This window comes from Hippocampus comes, unplaced genomic scaffold (assembly GCF_001891065.2).
Source record: "Hippocampus comes isolate QL1 unplaced genomic scaffold, H_comes_QL1_v1.1 scaffold36, whole genome shotgun sequence".
Taxonomy (NCBI): Eukaryota; Metazoa; Chordata; class Actinopteri; order Syngnathiformes; family Syngnathidae; genus Hippocampus; species Hippocampus comes.
The window spans coordinates 666864-686638 of NW_017805695.1; the positions used below are offsets into that span (position 1 = coordinate 666864).

The following is a 19775-nucleotide window of genomic DNA, read 5'->3' on the forward strand; positions in this document are numbered from 1 at the left end:
GAAAAAAAACCTCAGTGAATTAGTTTTCCCCCCACATTTTACATTCAATATTATTATGATTGTTATTATTATTATTGTAATTATTATTATTATTAGGGGCAGTGTGAAAGAAGAAGCTTTCGAGATATTTTCAATAAAAAAAAAAATACCTCCTCCTCCTCCCTAAGATTTCACCTTATTATGGTGGAGGGTTTTGAGTTCTGAGGAGCTAAATTGCCAGGGGGTGCTGTATGCCCATGATAAGAGTCACCCAGGGCAGAGAGGTCCTAGATGAGGCACCCAAGAAATCACAGCTCTGAAACTCCCATGACATAAAGTCCATAATGTAATGGGATGGGGTGTGAGTTAGTTGCAAGGCATAGCTAACTTCCACATCCGTAGTTCGCAGACCTGAGGCACTGGACAGGGACGGAGGAGCTCAGAGTGGTATAGTGGGGCGAGGCCATTGAAAGATTTGAAAATTTAAAAAGAACTCTGAATGTATCGTGAGCCAGTTGAAAGGACGCCCGAGTAGGAGCTATGTCCCCCGTCTTCCGAGTACCAGTCAAGAGGCGAGCAGCAGAATTTTGGACCACCTGGAAAAGCTTGATGGAGGACTGTCTGACTCCAAAATAAAGTGCATAATTGTAATTTAGCCAAGATGTGACAAAGACATGAATTACTGTTTCACAGTGCTGTTAAGAAAGCTTTACTCTAGCCAGCTGCCTAAGATGAAAGAAGCTGGATGTAACAACAACACCAATTTGCTGGTCCAATTTAAAATCACTGTCCAGTTTAAGACCCCAGTTTGAGACTGTTGGCTTTAGATATGAAGCCAGGAGTCCCAAGTTAACAGGATGGGTTGCAATGTTCCTTCTAATTTTCCATGCCTCTGATGATTCACACAAACATCCCGGAGCATTCCTTGGACCACGGTGAGCAACATCAGACATGCACACGGCGACCAAACCCCCCATCACAACTGTTTAAAACCTGCAATCAAAACAAGCTAAGTGATTTAGTATGTTATGAAAAAATTCAAATGACCTTTATTTCAAAACAGAACATAATTGAATGGACATTTATGAAACAAATAAAACTGGCCAGATTTTGTTGCTTTTATTGAAGCACACAGGTTATTTTAAGCATACTTAATTAAGCTAGTCTGTAATAACTATGGGTGGTTAGCACGTCGGTTTCACAGTGCAGAGGTGCAGGGTTCGATTCTGGCTCCGGCCTCCCTGTGTGGAGTTTGCATGTTCTCCCCGTGCCTGCCTGGGTTTTCTCCGGGCACATCGGTTTCCTCCCACATTCCAAAAACATGCGTAGCAGTTAATGAAACACCCGAAATTGTCCCTAGGTGTGAGTGTGAGCGCGGATCGTTGTTTATCAATATGTGCTCTGCGAATGGCTGGCAACCGGTTCAGGGTGTCCCCCGCCTGCAGCCCGAAGACAGCTGGGATGGAGGGATTTTTGGCACCAAAATTGAAAGCCTTCCCATTCAACACTTGAACCATACCACCACAAGTTCCATGGAAACACATAATTCTACCAACAAACCAAAGGATAGGATGTTCTGTGTTTGTAATTTCTCCTTGACTTATAGTTGTTTATCTTAGAAGTACAAGCTCTTGTGGTGAAAACCCCCTCATGCATTTTCCAAGGCTGCCTTTTCTGTGAACTTGATGCTTCATCAACAACTGACTGTACACAAGCAAATGAGCTTCTATGGCATACAGTGCATCCAGATTGATGCAATACTATGTTACGTGTTTTATTATGTACGTTTTTGGGTCGGGCGCGCTCACTGCAGGTTTCTCCACTTCACACTGATTACCGTGACCCAAAGGAGAAGGGTGAAACATGTATCAAGCCCATGAATAATTACGTTGTATAAGTTGACCAGTTTTTCTGCCATCTGCCCGTTTCCCATGAGCTCATGTGAACTAATGCACCCGGCTGCACAATTTAAAGCAGCCCAGATTGAAGATAGTGTTGTTTTGCAGTCTTCTTGCCTGACTTTACGGTAAATGAATTCCATCATTATGCATTGCTGCATCACTTTCTTACTTTTTTGGAAATAAATAACAAAATAATCTCCTGTCAATTTAATGTTAGATGTCGCCATTGTGGAGTTTAAGTCTGCTCTGCTTACTTGCTGGTGCATCTTATGGTAAGTTATCTCTTGATTTTACAAGCCAGAAACATATATGATGTTTTTGTTTGTTTATAGCACAGGTGGATAGTAAGTTAGTGTGTTTTTTTTAAAGAAATTGAAAATGTGTTGATTCACTGCACATAAATCAAAGGTAAAGAATATTATATTTTTCAGCCGACTTTTGAAATTGATTTATTATTATTATTATTATTTTATCATTGGATTGTTTGTAACCTTGCGACATTGTTGTAGTGGATTTGGTGCAGAGGGTCAACAAGGTGGTGCTCATGGGCACCGGGTAGCCCCCAAGGACTGCATGACTGGCCCATGAGCCGCTTCCAAAAATAGCTCACCTCAATGGGACATTGTGAATTTCTAGGAATGTTGCAAAAGCGATCATTTGAAAATGTGGACACTGACAAAGATTTATAGCAATAAAGTGTTGCATGTTGATACGTCTCTGTTTCCTTTTTATTGTGCGAAATCATTGACATGATCAGTGTCTTCGCATAAATTAACATAATTAATGATGACTACCATTATTAAAGGGAATTTCAGCAGTTTTTGGGTTTAGAAGTGTTCACTCCTTCATCATTACCCAATAATTTGCTCTCAGTTATCCTTAAGTAACTCCGCTGAGTATGTTATTGTCGATGACGGGTGTCCAACTCAAGGCCCGAGGGCCAGATTCAGCCCGCCATGTCATTTTATGCAGCCCGCTAAAGCAAATTGTGGGTGTCAACTTCCATGATGCTTGCTAAAATCTGTACCGAAATGCCAAATTGTCATGTGTAACAAATAATGTTGAGAATTTATAATCATTTTCCTACCCTGTTTACACTCACTCGAACAATAATTGAACAGGCAACAAACAAATAGTTGACTGATTTCAAAACTAGTCACCGATCAATTTTTTTGGTGTGTGTGTGTGTGTGTGTGTGTGTGTGTGTGTGTGTGTGTGTGTGTATACAAGTAATAATACGATGGGTGATGAAACGTTAATTCACTTTTTGTCATCACAGCCCTCCGAGGGACGACGTAACTCCAAAGTGTCCCGCGACAAAAATGAGTTTGACACCACTGTTGTAGATTATTCTACCTAACAACTAGTCAGTGATGTAGTCTTCCTTTTGACTAAAGTTGGATGGAATAGGACTGTGCCCCTGATAAACCAAAACAGACTGAGGGTTATAGAAAACGGATGCTTAGATGGTCTACTGAGGGCCAGAAACGGACTCCCGCATGCTGTTAAATTTCTGATGTAGCTGCTTGTGCTCCATATGTGTAGCTGCCGAGGTCTGTCTCGGGGAGCTTGGTTGCTTTAATGACCAGCCTCCATGGGGGGGAACCACCCAAAGACCTGCCAGTGTCCTCCCGTGGGCTGCTGAGAAGTTAGGCACCCGCTTCCTTCTCTTCACCCAAAGAAACCGTTACTACCAGGCAAGAAGGCGCTCCTCTTCATTTTAATTCCTTTCTCTTTTGATAATATGACAACATGATTCCTTTACCAAGTTACCAGCCCTGAAGCAGTTTGCTTAGTTGTCACTGAACCTTCCAGGAGATTAAGACTGACTCAAACATCCATGCGTCAAACTACGGTGGTATGAGAAAGACTCGATTCATCATTCCTGGTTATCTGCATAAAGGAGATGAGGACTGGCCACAAGAGATGTGCAAGGTTAGAAAAGTGCTCGAGTCACCCAGTTGGGCCTTGGATTTCACTGCATGCTAATCAGCTTAAATATATGCCGTTTGAAATTGAGTTTACATGAAAAAGTTGTAATATATTAGATGAGAATAAAGTCAAAATATTTTTACATAAAAATCTTGATAAGATGGGACATGAGCTTGATAATTAAACTAACCCACCATAGAGATTTCTTAAGAACACCATTAAAATATTTCTTTTATTTCCTAATGTTCTCTGAATTTAATTGAATGTGAAACGGTGTCATTATATATATAAAAAAAGCATGTTTTCCAAGGCTATTTTTATACAAATAAATCTCCACAAGTGTTTTACATCATATTTCAGTTGGCTATGTCCATAATTTGGCAGGTCTCGAGAGGAAAACAACAGCTGCTAGTCTCAGAATGATGCACTTACCATTGTGATGGAATTCTACATCCATGTGTTTCAATTACGACTATTCCCATAACATATTGACGTTTCGAGGGTGCGGGGGGGAGGAATTATTCCTTTTGCTAAATAAAACTAGTGCACTGTTCAAGTGAAAAGCTCAACTTTGGGTGTATGAGCTCACTTTCCAAAACTGCACTCTGTATTCAGATTTTAAAATTAGATTCAGGTTTTTAAAACGGAAAATACAGCACAAAGCAGCAGTAGTAAAGTGCAGTTTGTCACTTATGGAAATCTTCTCATGATATGATGTGATTTTATCTACTGGCCTTTAAAGCATGAATCATTGCACTGGTAGTGAAATGGTGCATGCCTTTTGTGCAGACTCTGCAAAAAGATTGGTTGTGTCGTTTCAGTGAACCAACCCCCTTTCATACCTAAAAGTAAAATTTTAATATCGCTTGAGGAAAATGACAACTTCCTTCCAATATCCAGGTTATGCTGAAGTGGGAGAATGTGAACTGCATCGCTGTGGAGTGGAAAAAGGGCGTGGGGACTCGGTATGCTCAGGCTGCCAATAATGGCAGAGTGCTGGCTGCACAGGTGGCATTCATGATGACATTTCTCACGGTACATTCTCTGACCCTTCACACTCACAAACTGCACAAACTATTATTCTGAGAAATGATTTTCCATGGAAAATTTAAGGGGAGATGTGAACATGAACTAAATGAATGAAACATTGGAAAAGCACAAGACAAAGATATTTTTGGAATAGTACGACAATGTCAGATAAACAAAACAGCATATGCAATGAAAAAATAACATGAATCAAAACATGACAGAAGACATCCAATCAAACCGAATCATTTCCATCCATCCATCCATTTTCTCATCCGCTTATCCTCACGAGGGTCGCGGCCGTACTGGAGCCTATCCCAGCTGTCTTTGGGCAGTACGCAGTGGATACCCTGAAACGGTTGCCAGCCAATCTCAGGCCGCACATAGACAAACAACCATTCACATTCATAATCACACCAAGGAACGATTTAGGGTACTGTATTTTCCGCACTATAAGGCGCACCAAAAAGTCTTCCATTTTCTTAAAAGCTCACGGGGCGCCTTAAAATTCGGTGCGCCTTGTGTATGGCCATTATGGTAATATGTCAACCTCAAGATGGCTCCTTGCTGGAGAAATGCTTACAATGTTATAACTTCCTGTTGGTTCAGTGAACTGTGTCACTGCTTTATTAAATAAGTTTTTGTTGCAGCTCCGATAAAAGGAGAGCTGTGGTGTTGTTTTTTTTTTTTTTAAAACGCACACTTTATTATTGGTTTTCACAGTCTCAACAAATACAGGTACGTCTTTGTCTGTCTCCGTTGCCTTCTCTTCTTCGTTCGACTCAAGAGGCGTTCATGACCGCCTCAAAAAACGTAAATTAACTATTCCTTCAATGAAACTACGAAAATTGAAAATAATGCATCAACACAGAAAATCAAGCGAGGAAATCACAAAATAAATTCTATTGCCCCACTACAGAATTTATTTTGTGATTTCCTAGTTTGTGAGGACAGTACACAACAAAGGTATAAATAACAAACACTTCTGAGACAGTTCAGTTTCCTACATTTTACTGACATCTGATCGTTCTGTTGCGGCTATGCTCAAGGAAATGCTGGATGGTGGCTTGTCATCAGGAGTTGAATCGATGCCTTGTTTTTTAAAGTTTCGTAGATTTGCGTCTTTCCAACTCCAAGTGTCTGCTGGATGTTTTTAACTTTGTGTCCAGCCTCGCTCAAACGGATGCATTTCACTCGCTCCGCTCCAGTCATTACAGTTCTTCTACGTTTCGATGCCATGATCTACACGACGTAAGTGAATAAAGTTAAAATCTTTCGCAATTACAGTAAAACGCACCCCAATAAAAAGTCACTTACACGTCTTTGTTTCGAATCTGATGAATGAAAACGGCGAAGCGAACACGTTTCTTCGGTCGTGTCGAGTGGGTGCTGCTTTTAAGCTAGTACCGCGTTCTACAGGACGTAGGTGAATAAAATTAAAATCATTCACAATTACAGTAAAACGCACGGCAATAAAAACTCACTTACACGTTGTCGTTTCGAATCTGATGATCGAAAAACGCAAAGTGAAAATGTGTCTCAGTGTCGTGTCTTTTCCGTCGCATCGGGTGGGCGTTGCATGTATTTAAGCTCCCGCGGCATTACGCCTCCATCCGGGTTACGGCTAGTGGAATTTCCGCTTACGTAAGTTCCGGTAACATGTAATATCGTAGTCAAAATGTTAATGCATAGGTTTTTATTACGGGTGAAGGACATTCCTTTTCATTGAATCCCGGGGATGGGAATATTTACTGGACTGTATTTTCAATTTTCATAGTTTCATTGAAGTAATCATTGATTTACATTTTTTTGGAGGCGGTCATGAACGCCTCTCGAGTCTTACGGAAGAAGAGAAGGCACAGAGACGACAAAGACGTACCTGTAGCTCCATCTAGTGGATGCATTGTAGATTGCGCCTTATAGTCCAGTGCGTGCAATATATGAAAAAAATTACAAAATAGGCCATCCATTGAAGGTGAGCCTCATAATCCAGTGCGCCTTTTAGTGCGGAAAATACGGTATTCAATTAACCTACCATGTTGCATGTTTTTGGAGTGTGGGAGGAAACTGGAGAAAGGCAGACTATACCCTGAAGTGGTCACCAGTCAGTCGCAGGGTGTGCAGAGACAAACAACCATTCACACCCTCATTCACACCGTCACGCTGCCCCATGGCGGCATGGGTTTTATCCGGGTGCTCCAGTTTCCTCCCACATCCCCAAAACATGCATGGCAGGCTGATTGAACCCTCAAAATTGTCCCTAGGTGTGAGTGTGAGTATGAATGGTTGTTTGTCTATGTGTTCCTTGTGATTAGCTGGCACTCAGTTCACGGTGTACTCCGCCTAAGCTCCAGGTTGTCCCTCGTGAGTATACAGCAGTTCAGATAACGTGTGTGTGTGTGTGTGTGTGTGTGTGTGTGTGTATACAGTGTGTGTGTAAATATATATTACACACACACACACACACACACACACACACACACACACACACACATTACTCACAAAAAGTGGGGGAGATTTGGCTTTCAGGTGGCATTTCAGGACGAATATAAAATGCATTCAAATCTTTACAGGTGAACTTAATGTGACCTTCTCTAAGCTTTTGGATGCATTGAATGTTCAACTGTTAAATGTTTCCGTACTTTTGGCACAAGTTGCTGTTCTCTCTGTTCATGGCAAAATTCACAACAGGTGTTTCATCCTTGAATCAACCAATAAAAGTTCTGGTTCAACTAGAGCTGGTGTTTAACCAGTCGCTGTCATCATGCTGTTCCCATTTTGACGTCATAAGACCAAGACGACACCTAACAATGGATCAACAGTACCTTGACATTGTGATGCTTCCAACAGAACGTTCTCAGACGGAAGTGTCACAGAGTGCCATTAGCCGGTTGCAACAGAGATACAGAAAGACTGGAAGAGTCACAGAAAGATGTAGAAGTGGACATCCTTTGGCTACATCCTGCGCTACATTGTGCACAATGCCCTGAGAAACCGGATGATGAATGCCACTCAACTCCAGGGTTGTGAGAGGCACCGAAGTTTCACGTCAGACCATTCAAAACCATTTACATCAGCGTGGTCTGCGTTCTAGACGACCTGCAAAGGTACTTGACCACACCACCAGGTGCAGGCGTCATCGTCTTGCATGGGCCAGGGAGCATTTACGCTAGATGAGGAACGAGTGGCCCTCAGTGCATTTCTCTGATGAAAGTTGATTCAACGTTGAGTAGAAATGATGGGCACCAACCATGTTGGAGACGGCAAGAAGAGCTCTATGCATCAGCTACTGTTGTCACCAGATGAGCTTTTGGTGACGGCAGTGTGGGCAGGTGTGTCCAGTTGGTACAGAACTGGCCTACACTTTGTGAATGGTAGAGTAACAAGCCCATACTACCCGAATAACATTATTAATCCAGTGATTGTGCCCCGACATGAACACCACAGGCCGAATTTCACCGTCATGGACAACAATGCTCCTGCTCAGCACGGTCACATCATCAGGGAACAGCTGTTGGACACTGGTGTACCTCCAATGCAATGGCCTTCACTTTCTCCAGACCTGAGTCCTATTGAAAACCTGTGAGATCAGCTGAGTCAGCATGTAGAGGCTCGAAACTCCGCACCCCAGAACCTCAATGACCCAAGGGTTGCCCTTCAATTAGAGTGGGATGCCATGCCTCAGCAGACAATAAGTCGCCTTGCGAAAAGCATGAGACATCATTGTCACGCTGTAATTGATGCTGAATGGCAATGCCGAGTTATTGAGACAGTGAATTTTTTTGCTGTGGTACACCCACCATTGTTGTTAACTTTTGTTTCAATGAATTGTTTGAGATGAGGAAATCATCAGTGCACCCTTCTGATGGAATGTCCTCCTTTTATATTATGATATCACTGTCGTTTTTACATCTTCCATAAATTTCACCTGGAATCCAAATATCCCTAACTTTTTGTGAGTAGTGCATGCATTTATATAAACCTATCATGACGAATAATGAATATACAGCATTATATAAAATATTACATTAAAAATTATGAAATTTCAGTATTTTGAACTTGGATGGCTGGATTTACCCACTTTTAACAGCAATTCTATTTCATCAAAATCAATTTGAGTTCTGCCAATTTACATCTTTATTTTCAACACTGTGCATACATTACAGAAGTATGCTGTCATAATGATCCCAAATTTGATTGCAAAACAAAATGTAGGGATTTTCAAGCATAAAGAAAGGTTTCAACGACATTGTGTTGTCAACAGCTGGTGGTTCAGTATGATTAAGTTGAACATATTTCCTGGCCAGAGCAACTACAAGCAGACAGCGAATCAGTTCCAAATTATTGGTCATAGCCTTGGCGCTCATGTTGCTGGAGAAGTTGGGAGCAAAATCAGCGGCCTTGCACGCATCACAGGTAAACCCAACGCACACACAACACCATTCTGACCTTCTTTTTTTTAGATCTATACATGCACCTACGTGCTCTGCATTTTGTTCATCTAAAAGGCAGTCCTTGTCCATGTTACAATTATTTGGTAATACCAACATTTGTGATGAAGAGAAGCAGCAGAGCAATGCCAGCGTGCGTCATGATCCGCTTTTTTTTTTTTTTTTTGGTCACTCTGCAGGACTGGACCCAACTGAGCCGTACTTCCATGACACAGATGCAGCAGTGCGCCTGGATACAACTGATGCCACCTTTGTAGATGTCATTCACACTGACGGACATCCTTTCAGCACAAAACTTGGTACCGAAATCGTTGATAGAAATGATTAAAGTGGACATTGGATTTATGGATTGGATAAATATGAATCTATTTACTCGCACAATGTGTTTACTTAATTTAGTGACGTCTTCTTCTTCTTCTTCTCCTTTCGGCACGTCCCTATTCAGGGGTCGCCACAGCGAGTCAGCAATTTCCATCCGCCCCTGTAAACCGTCCTACCAACTCGCATGGTCGTCTTGGCAAAAGTTTTACGCCGGATGCCATTCCTGACGCAACCCTCCCCATTTCTCCGGGCTTGGGACCGGCACTGGGGAACAGTGCACCCCCAGGGGAGGGCACTGCCCCCCAGCGGCTGGGTTACTTAATTTAGTGACGTCATTCTGGCTTTTTGCGCAAGTTCAAGCAAGTGACGTCTTCTTCTTCTTCTTCTCCTTTCGGCACGTCCCTATTCAGGGGTCGCCACAGCGAGTCAGCAATTTCCATCCGCCCCTGTAAACCGTCCTACCAACTCGCATGGTCGTCTTGGCAAAAGTTTTACGCCGGATGCCATTCCTGACGCAACCCTCCCCATTTCTCCGGGCTTGGGACCGGCACTGGGGAACAGTGCACCCCCAGGGGAGGGCACTGCCCCCCAGCGGCTGGGTTACTTAATTTAGTGACGTCATTCTGGCTTTTTGCGCAAGTTCAAGCAGACTTTATATTGAATAAGAACTATACTCATAACACAGTATTCATACCTTAAAGAGTCCTAACTTCTGCCTCAACCAATAGGTTTGCGAGAGACACAGTTGGTAGAGATGAGGATGTGTTGTGATAGAAATCTGCACATTGCGATCGGATTACCCAGTGTGATGGATATTATTGTTAATGGGATGTAACACTTTAACAGTAAAGTCAGACAAGTTTAAATTTCCCTCCTAATCTTTAGAATGGTTTCACAGGGACTCTCAAGCTGAAGGTTCATCCTCCTAACTGTTTTTGGAGACTCAGAAAAGCACAGACAGATGATCTGACTTCTAACATCGCTTCTTGTGATTTTTGTTTTTGTGGAGAGTGTTTAGAGACTTCTTGTAGCCACAGCCTGAAAAATGACAGTTTTAAAAAAATGATAGGAGTGATTTGATTTGAAATTGTTTTCCTTGACTTCTGTTGTGTGTGGGATTTACTGCTCACGTCTTGATCCAAAGAAAAATTTGATTATTTTTCAATAAACAAAACATATACAAAAAGATTGATCTTGGTTTTTTTTTTTCAAACGTGCAGGTCTTGGGATGTCCCAACCCATTGGCCATATTGACTTCTACCCCAACGGAGGAGAGCTGATGCCTGGTTGCAAAGCAAACAAAGGCAATCCAACAGACCTGGATGCTATCTGGGAGGGTAAGTTGAACTGACATGCAAAACACACAAATATTCGTAGGAGCTGGGAGCTTAATGGGCTGACTTGGAAGAAAATGATGAGTTTGTCTTTTCTTTTTATTTTCTGTTTTTAAGCCAACAAATCATGTTCAATACTGTTACGTGCAGCTAATTCAACGGGTCCACAAAAGTACAACATTGAAGTTGTGACTTAAGACTCACAACATCAATTAATTATCGTTGTTGCAACGAGATGAGAAAATATAAAAAAAGGGGGCGAGGGGTCTTATGTTTTGTGCTGAGTCAGTACCTTGGGCTGGGTGTGTCGTGTGTATCGTCTTATTCTTTGTCAGCCCCAATTCCTCACGTGTCCTAGGTACAACTGCCTCTCAATTAGTGCATCCAAATGAGTTCCTCACCAGAACCATCATCGATCCATTTCATTCGTGGCCACTATTCAATCATATGGTCAGGAACTTCGTCATACTTTGCTTTGGTTCATTCATTTCCAGTATTTGGGCTGTACCAAGGCAGTGGGAATTTGGGAGTGTTTACTCCAATCGCGCCATATTGTGTCGTGTGAACCCCGCGATAGTACTCGCTTGTCCCCCACCCCCGTGTTAGTACTTGCTTTTCATCCCTGTGATAGTACTCGCTTGTCCCCCTCGTGATAGTACTCGCTTGTCACCCTCGTGATAATACTCGCGTTTTCATCCCGTGATAGTACTTGCTTGTCCTCCTTGTGTTAATCCTCGCTTGTCCTCCCGTTATAGCACTTGCTCGTCTCCCCGAGTGATTGTACCATATTTTCTGCACTATCAGGCGCTTGGATTCAAGGTGCACCTTCAATGAATGGCCTATTTTAAAACTGTTCATATATAGGGCGCACTGCAGTGTAAAGCGCATAGAATAGAAGCTACAATAGTGGCTGCGGTTGCGCTATGCATCCACTAGATGAAGGTATGCTAAAGGGAATACAATACAATCCAACACAATATCGCTTACTTTATATTGAGCCTTCACAACCGCTGTAGCTGTAACAAAGCCATGAGAGCTAGTCACAAACAGACATGAAACATATAAATACAAATGGCATGGCAAAACGACAAAGACAAAAAATCCAAAGACAATTGATTCAACAAAAAGGTACACAAACATCGTGGGCTCACATACACAGGGGGCTAAATATCCTTCGAAGTCTTACTTGTCTCCTTATTCCTTCATTAAGTCAGTAGTTAATGATGCTTTTGGGGTTATCTTCGTTTCATCATGTGAAGATTGCACGACTGTCTGTGTCCTATGTGTTGTGTTGTGTTATTTTTGTTATTTTGACTTCAAAATGGCGCCGCGAGAGTGGCTGCCTTTCCAGCAGCTCCTATATTTTGTTGTTCTACTTTCTCTTTCATAACTTTGCTGCTGTGAATTGGGAATTTCTCCATTGCGAGACTAATAAAGGCTTTCTTATCTTATCTTATCTTATGGCTGCGCAGAGCTCACAAAGTAGTTACCTGTCTGAGTGTGTGTTGGCGAATGCACATGACAATTAGTGTCAGGCAGAACCCTTTAAGGTTCCAATTGGTTCCTGCTAATAATCCCCACTACATGGCATAAGAACACTAACAGGGAATCAACTCAATGGGGAATATGAAGAGGCTGTGACACCATATACTGCATACATCGGATCAGATTATAGGGCGCACTGTCGGCTTTTGGGAAAATAGAATGCTTTTAAGTGCGCCTTGTAGTGCGGAAAATATGGTACTCGCTTGTCCAACCCAACCCCCCAACCCACCTCACCCCCACCCCGCTGATAGTACTCGCTAGATAGTCCAGATCGTAGTAGTGGACCACTATTTGCTCCTTCTCAACTCCCACACTTGTGCTAGACTGTTCCTCAGTTGCCATCATGAGGAAGGGTCGTAACCCTGTCCCTCAGCTCCATCAATAGGCTTGACCTTTTCAGACTAGGATTTGGAATTTGCAATTGGTCATCATGTGCAGTCTTCAAACACTGTGAAAACCAAGAAGAAATAAACCAACTTACTCACTTACTGTTTTGCCCTCGTGGCGCTCTAATATATCCTTTTCTTTGCCAGGTACGAAAAGGTTTGATGCCTGCAATCATATCCGTGCCTACCAGTACTACGAGGAGAGTATGGTTAAACCTCAAGGCTTTGTTGGGTTCCCTTGCTCCGATGCAGCCACTTTCGCAGCTGTAAGTATTTCTACTCAAACTGACCCATTAACGGATAATGCTTACCGACTGTTTACAGGGGGTTCGCTGTTTATGGCACAGTTAGATTTTTAAAGCAGCAACCTAACCTGACCCAAATGTGTACAGACAGTAAATCGGTGCACGCTTTGGTGCAGTAGTAAAATCATACCTACAGGAAATATCGGCATAAAAACGTGTAGATTATAAATGTAAAGCAAACAAATGAAAAGCAGTCAGTACAGTCGTAACTGAGTGTGTTTTGTGTCACAAGCTGAGATATTCTTATGCCGCAAAATGCCCTAGCGAGGGATTGTCATAAACCGAGCATGCCCGATACATTGTATTTTTTGTCATATCAAATGAGCAACAAAATAATGAATATATTTATTTAGTGCTTCTTCATCAATGACCACAAACTCTTCCACATATACCGTATATTACAATCATCAAGTTCTTGGAGCACATGAATTGTTCTTGTAAAAATTCATTTTCTGTTTAGTACGGTATTTGCAAATGTGTGTAAAATATCTGCAAGCATCTACTTTTCTCCAACCACAGACAGTGAGGACTGTATTGTTATTTTTGCTTTCATTCCTCGTAACTTGAACTTTAAATATAGAAACATTAAAGTAATTATTAGGTATTGGAATATAGGGTGATATCAGCTGCAGATGAGGATTTTTTTTTTTTTTTACACTGGCCAAAAGTAATTGGTCACCTTATCATTACACCTAAAACAAATCAAAATAGAGGAAAGTTGAATAGGTTTGTGCTGTGATAGCGACTGCACTGGGGCACAGCCATGCTGGAACTGAAAGAGTCCACTCAGCAAACAATTGTCCAAAATGTCTTGGTATTCTTTTGGAGGAAGCAAGATGTGGAAATTAAATGCATCTCCATACTTGGATTCATTCTGTGTCATTTTGGCTGCCCGTGTAAAAAGTGTGTCCGAGCTTTGAGAAAGAATTGGAGAAGAGTGGAAGGGTGGTATGTCCATCGCAGCGTGTTTATGGAGCCACCACCTGTTGCGGCAATGTGACACCGATACGGCTGTGAACAATTTATTTGCTTTTAGAAGTTGATTCGGCGAGGTTGGATTTTTGTTGCAGCAGAGGGGAGATATAAACAGGCTTCCTTTGTGTCTTCCATTGGGACAACTTGTATCTGCAGCTGTTGGTGATAATGGCACTTTATCCTGCCTTTGATCAAAGCCAGCATTGTGTATGCTCCATGTTATTCCTCGAAGCTGGGAGATGCTGGGCAAAACAAATCCATTGGGTTCCCACACAGTTACTGTACATGCAATGCATGGAGAAAATAAATTGATGACTTTGTCAGTAAGTGTTTGCAAAGAACATTCTTGTACAGCATACCAATACAGAAAGGCCCTTTTCTGCTACAGCAGGGCTGCACCATATCCGTAAAGACGTTAATCGATGACTAACCCTACCTTTTAACTCACCTCGCCATGTTCTTATCAAGTCAGCACTGAGTGTAAATGCTTTTAAATCCAGGTTAAAAATGATACTCCCCCTACCCCCAGAGCTGTGATTAAGGGGTTATAAAGCACTTTTGGTCATTTTTGGAAACTATCGTATTTTCTGCACTATAAGGGTCTTCAGTTCATAAGGCGCACCTTCAATGAATGGCCTATTTTAAAACTGTTTTCATACATAGGGTGCACTGCATTTCCAGGTGCATAGAAGCTCCAATAGTGGCTGCAGTTGCACTATGTACCCACTAGACGGTGCTACTCTAAAGAGAATACAATACAATACAATACAATCCAGCTTTATTTATATAGAGCAGGGGTCTCCAAAGTTGGTCCTCAAGTCCGCTGTCCTGCCTTTTTTCCATCTCTCCCAGGAGTAACACACCTGATTCAAGTAATCAGGATCGTTCTAATGCTGCCTCAGAGCCGGCTGATGAGTTATACAATACATGCTCATTTATATAACGCTTTCACAACAGCGGCAGCTGTAACAAAGCGCTTAACAAAACAGTTAACATAAAGTAAAATAATAAACACATCATCAGGTGTGTTGCAAATGGGATGGCTAGAAAACAGGCAGGACAGTGGCCCTCCAGGCCCGGAGCTGGACATGCCTGATATAGAGCCTTCACAACTGCTGCAGCTGTAACAAATGAGAACTGATCCCAAACACGGTCATGAAACATATAAATACAAATGGCATTACAAAACAATAGATGAAAGGCAAAAGTTATGAAGACAAAAAAAGCACACAGATCTCGTCGGCTCACATCCACAAAGGGCTAAATACTATCTTTAGAAGTCTTGCTTGTCTCCTCCTTCCTTTGTTTAGTCAGTAGTTAACTATGCTTCTGGTATTATCTTCATTTCGTAATAGTTGCGCAGAGCACACAAAGCAGTTGTCTGAGTGTGTTTTTGGCGAACGCACATGTCAATTCGTGTCAGGCAGAAACCTTTTAGGTTATAATTGCTTCCTGCTAATAATCACCACTAGATGGCATAGGAACACAAACAGGGAAACAACTCAATGGGGAATGTAAAGAGACTGTGTAACACCATATATAAGGCGCATCGGATTATAGGGCGCGTTGTCGGATTTTGAGAAAAATGAATACTTTAAGGTGTGCCTTATAGTGCGGAAAAAACGTTACTTTTTATTTCTAGTCTTTGCTTTGAAATGTCTTCAACACTTTTTTTTGCAAAGGCTTTTAAATGTATTTTTGATTATGTGAAGCACATTGAAATCTCTTGTGTCTGAAATGTGCTCAATAAATAAAGCTGCCTTGCCTTATCTTTCCAGGGAAAATGTTTCCCGTGCGCTGATGACAAATGTCCTCTGATGGGCCTTTACGCGGACAGGTTCCCCTTGACTAATATGACCTCACAGACAAAGTACTTCCTCAACACTGGCAATGCTAAACCCTTTGCACGTAAGTACCTTGGTGAACCCAGAATATATGACCATTGTAAAAAACAGTGATATTATCAAAACCTGGCGATGAGCATCCGCACTCAAATGAGAATACAAAATATTTGGTCCACAATAGCGATGCCTCAAATAGAGCAGTTTATTTCAAACTGCTTCAACAGACAACCACAACAATGAACTTTTTAATACCATTGTTAAGGTGTCAGATATGCACTGATTGTTATTGTCGCTGTAAAGGAAATTATATCAGGATCATTTTGTTTTCATATATACTATAACAGGTATGTGTCGAACCCAAGTGCAGTACACCAAACCATGGTTGGCAGCTTAACGTTTTTTTATGTCCGCTTTGACAGTTCCAGAGGCCAATAGCTTACTAGCTAAGCATTTCAATTTTAAGTTTAAATGACTTCAAGTAAGAATCTCAAAGCTCAAGAATCCATAGGTAGCAAGACAGGGATATTGACGATGTGATATTTTTACAGCAGAAGTTAGTCACACTGAAAACGAAAAGTGCAAAAACAGAAGTTGTGGTTTTTTTTTTTTGCCAGAATGTGAAAGATGAGCATGAAATTTTCAATCCGATGCACAATGTTAGTATCACGGTGGTTGACTTGTGGGTTCGAATCCGTGCTCCGGCCTTCCTGTGCGGAGTTTGCATGTTCTTCCACTGCCTGCATGGATTTTTCTCTGGGTACTCCGATTTCCTCCCACATTCCAATAACACGCACTGAAGGTTGATTGATCACTCTTACTTGTCCTTAGATGTGATTGTGAGTGTGAATGCGTTTTCATCTGTGTGTGTCCTGTGATTGGTTGGCAACCAATTCAGGGTGTACCAAGTCAGCTGGGCTTGGCTCCAGCACGCCCGCGACCCTTGTGAGGATAAAGCGGTTGGTTCAGATAATGGATGGATGCACAATGTTACTTAATTGATCAGTGACTGACAACCATTTGACAGCCACAGCAGTTATGGGAAATCACTTTAAGGTGCTACGTTGTTTATTGGTTGCGCCAATGTTTTTTCATGACAAATGTTCTTTAAACATACCTTATTAGAAAGGTGTCATAAAAATTGTCAATAGCATTGAGAAAAAGTACAAATTTCACATTGACTTTGAAATGTTGAGATCATCTGAACACTTGTTTTTCAATTAATTTGTTCCTAGGTTACAGCTACAATCTGAAGCTAACTTTGGATGGTCCCAGCTGGTCTAACCCAGGCTTCATGTATGTGGCTCTCGCTGGACAAAGCGACAGCACAAAGGAATACCAACTTCACGTGTAAGGCATTTCAGAAAATTATGACCACTCTAATGGGTTTTGTTTCAGGAAATCACAGACTGTCCCAGATTTCCTCCGGTCTGTGCTTTAAAAAGTAGGATTTTAAAATGGACCAAGGATTTCATTAATTCAGTTGGCTTGTATCCAATTGCGTTGCTTTGAGCCAAGCCTTCTTTCAGGTCGTCTTGACTGTCAATACGCGACAATGCCATTGGCCAGTCTACAGTCTGGAAGAAGATCTCTGAAAACATTCAAAGCAATAAATCGATCAATCACTCAAACAAGATACTTTAGATACATTACCATTTGATGAGGGACTTGCCCAAAGGACATGAATCGTGACTAATACCAAACAAACACGGGATTTATTATTATTATTTTTAAAACTGAGATGGAACATGATCCATTCACAACACTGGTCAACTTCAGATTTGTTTGTATTTTGAAACTAATTAAAATGGAAAAAAAAACAATTAGTTCTCAACTCAACTCAACTGTATTTATAGAGCACTTTCAAACAGCCATTGCTGCATACAAAGTGCTGTACATGGAGCAAATAACATATCTACAACAATAAAGCAATAATCAGTAACAAAGATGGTCATAGGCACCAAACAGTAAAACTAAGATCAAATCTGAGTCAGTTGTTGATTCTAAATTTAATCTTTCACCATCTTTAATCTTTTGTACCTGCACGAGTAATGTCTGAAGTACTATCGGTAATTGTCACCAGTCACACAAGTGTGAAGAACCTATGCAGTTTAAAAGATAAAAAAACAACACAGCACTCAATTTTAACAAGTATTAAGACACCACTGGACTCTTCCTGGAGTTTTATAACAGTTTATATTGTTCTCTGCATGTTGTTCTTCTCTTCACAGTCCGTGTTAAAGCTGGTCATTGTTTGAAATGTTTCCAAAAAAAGACAAAGAACAAGCTAAATGTGCCAAATAATACTTTACGTTCATATGCTGTAAGTTATGTAGAGAAAAAAAATGCAAAATGCAAATGTTGGTGCGGCTATATAAAAGATTAAAATGACAGATTTGTATGATTTCAGGGGCTTCAGAGGTTCTACGGTCAAGACTTCACAACCAGAGGGGAAGCTAGAGAGCAATAATTTTTTTTTTTTTAAATAAAAAATAAAATAAAATAATTTTTTTGTATAAACCCATTTGAACTGGTCGCTAGGTGTACAGTGCAGGAGATTACAAAGGACAGTTGAACCATTTGTCACCACAATTTGAATCATAATATCTCCCTCCTCATTATGGCTGCCTCTTGAAAATTTCTGGGCAATATCATTTTTGTATGCCACTTGCCATAAGTAGGGTGAGCTGAAGCTTTTCCCAGCTGACTTTGGGGGGAAGCAAAGGTCAGAAGAATTGTAGCAAGAAAAAAAAGACCCAGACAAAATTTAATATCGAGCATCAAAACAAAGTCCAATATTTTCTCAAATCCGTGCCCTTTGTTTTCAGGGGCACTATGAAGCCAGGAAAGGTCTACGAAGTGCATATTGACGCCGAGGTTGACGTAAGTCCCGTAAAGGAAGTCAAATTTCGGTGGAACAACCACATCCTCAACCCCTTGAATCCAAAATATGGGGCGTCGAAAGTGGAGCTGCTGAGGGCAAAAGACAAGAAAGTGTAAGCAAAACAAATGTGATTACTTGAAGAGAAAACATCCCCACATTAGCATATCACTTTACTTTCCCACGTGTGTGCCCACATCGTCACTTTTTCTTTCCACATCGCCACTTTTACTTTAAACCTACAAAACAAATCAGATGATTGGAATCGACACGTTTTTGGCAGTTGAACTGCTTTCTCCAAGTAAATATGCTGAAGTACTCTGCTTTGCCACGAGATGGCAGCATTGGACTGCCATCAAAGGAGTGCACACGTATGTTGGAGGAAACAGGCACAAACCTCCTTGAATATCTTTATTTAGTCAATTAAATGTATGTGTTTTGGCATGTCAGTGCTCCCCTAATGTGAATATTTCTCTTCATTTTAAAGAATAAGGTTAAATACACTTACAATTACGACGTCAATGTCAATTTGAGCCTTTTAACATTGTATGTTAATCTCTATTTTTGCTCTGTTTCAGCACTCTCTTCTGTGGAACACAAAACGTCGCAGAGAACGTAATTCAATCTGTGCTTCCATGCCAAGCGTAATCACAATTTACGCAAGTGGCCTTTCAATAAATATCATGAATTCAGTTTATTTCCATTTTCTTCACTCATTCACCATATACAAATTAATGTGGATGCCTGACAACATGAGATCTTACGTATAAATCTCATAATTTTCAGTTTACACTGCACTGTATGTTTAATACTTCACACCACATACAGGACCAGATTGTTCATACGCAGGCATGCAAGGAGACATTCAGAATGAAAGAGCCATGGGGCGGGGCAGTGC

The 19775-nt window shown here is 41.3% G+C and overlaps 1 protein-coding gene across 1 annotated transcript; it reads left to right on the top strand.

The window, feature by feature from the left end:
• Positions 1–1895: 1895 nt before the first annotated feature.
• LOC109523027 (inactive pancreatic lipase-related protein 1-like) lies at positions 1896–19574 on the top strand. Its single transcript, XM_019881865.1, has 13 exons — positions 1896–2005; positions 2098–2152; positions 3426–3577; positions 3696–3815; positions 4713–4847; positions 9146–9254; positions 9469–9588; positions 10831–10947; positions 13023–13141; positions 15934–16063; positions 17232–17346; positions 18825–18992; positions 19456–19574. Exons 2-13 carry the CDS (start codon positions 2098–2100, stop codon positions 19523–19525), a joined length of 1410 nt encoding a protein of 469 aa, XP_019737424.1. The 5' UTR covers positions 1896–2005; the 3' UTR covers positions 19526–19574.
• The last annotated feature ends 201 nt before the right edge of the window (positions 19575–19775 follow it).

What these genes read in the sequence shown, in the direction of transcription:
- LOC109523027 (XM_019881865.1), top strand. Translation starts at nt 2,098, where the DNA reads ATGTCGCCATTGTGGAGTTTAAGTCTGCTCTGCTTACTTGCTGGTGCA. An exon ending in ATGCAGCCACTTTCGCAGCT is followed by an intron (nt 13,142 to 15,933) that starts GTAAGTATTTCT and finishes TTATCTTTCCAG; the next exon opens with GGAAAATGTTTCCCGTGCGC. An exon ending in AGGGCAAAAGACAAGAAAGT is followed by an intron (nt 18,993 to 19,455) that starts GTAAGCAAAACA and finishes GCTCTGTTTCAG; the next exon opens with CACTCTCTTCTGTGGAACAC.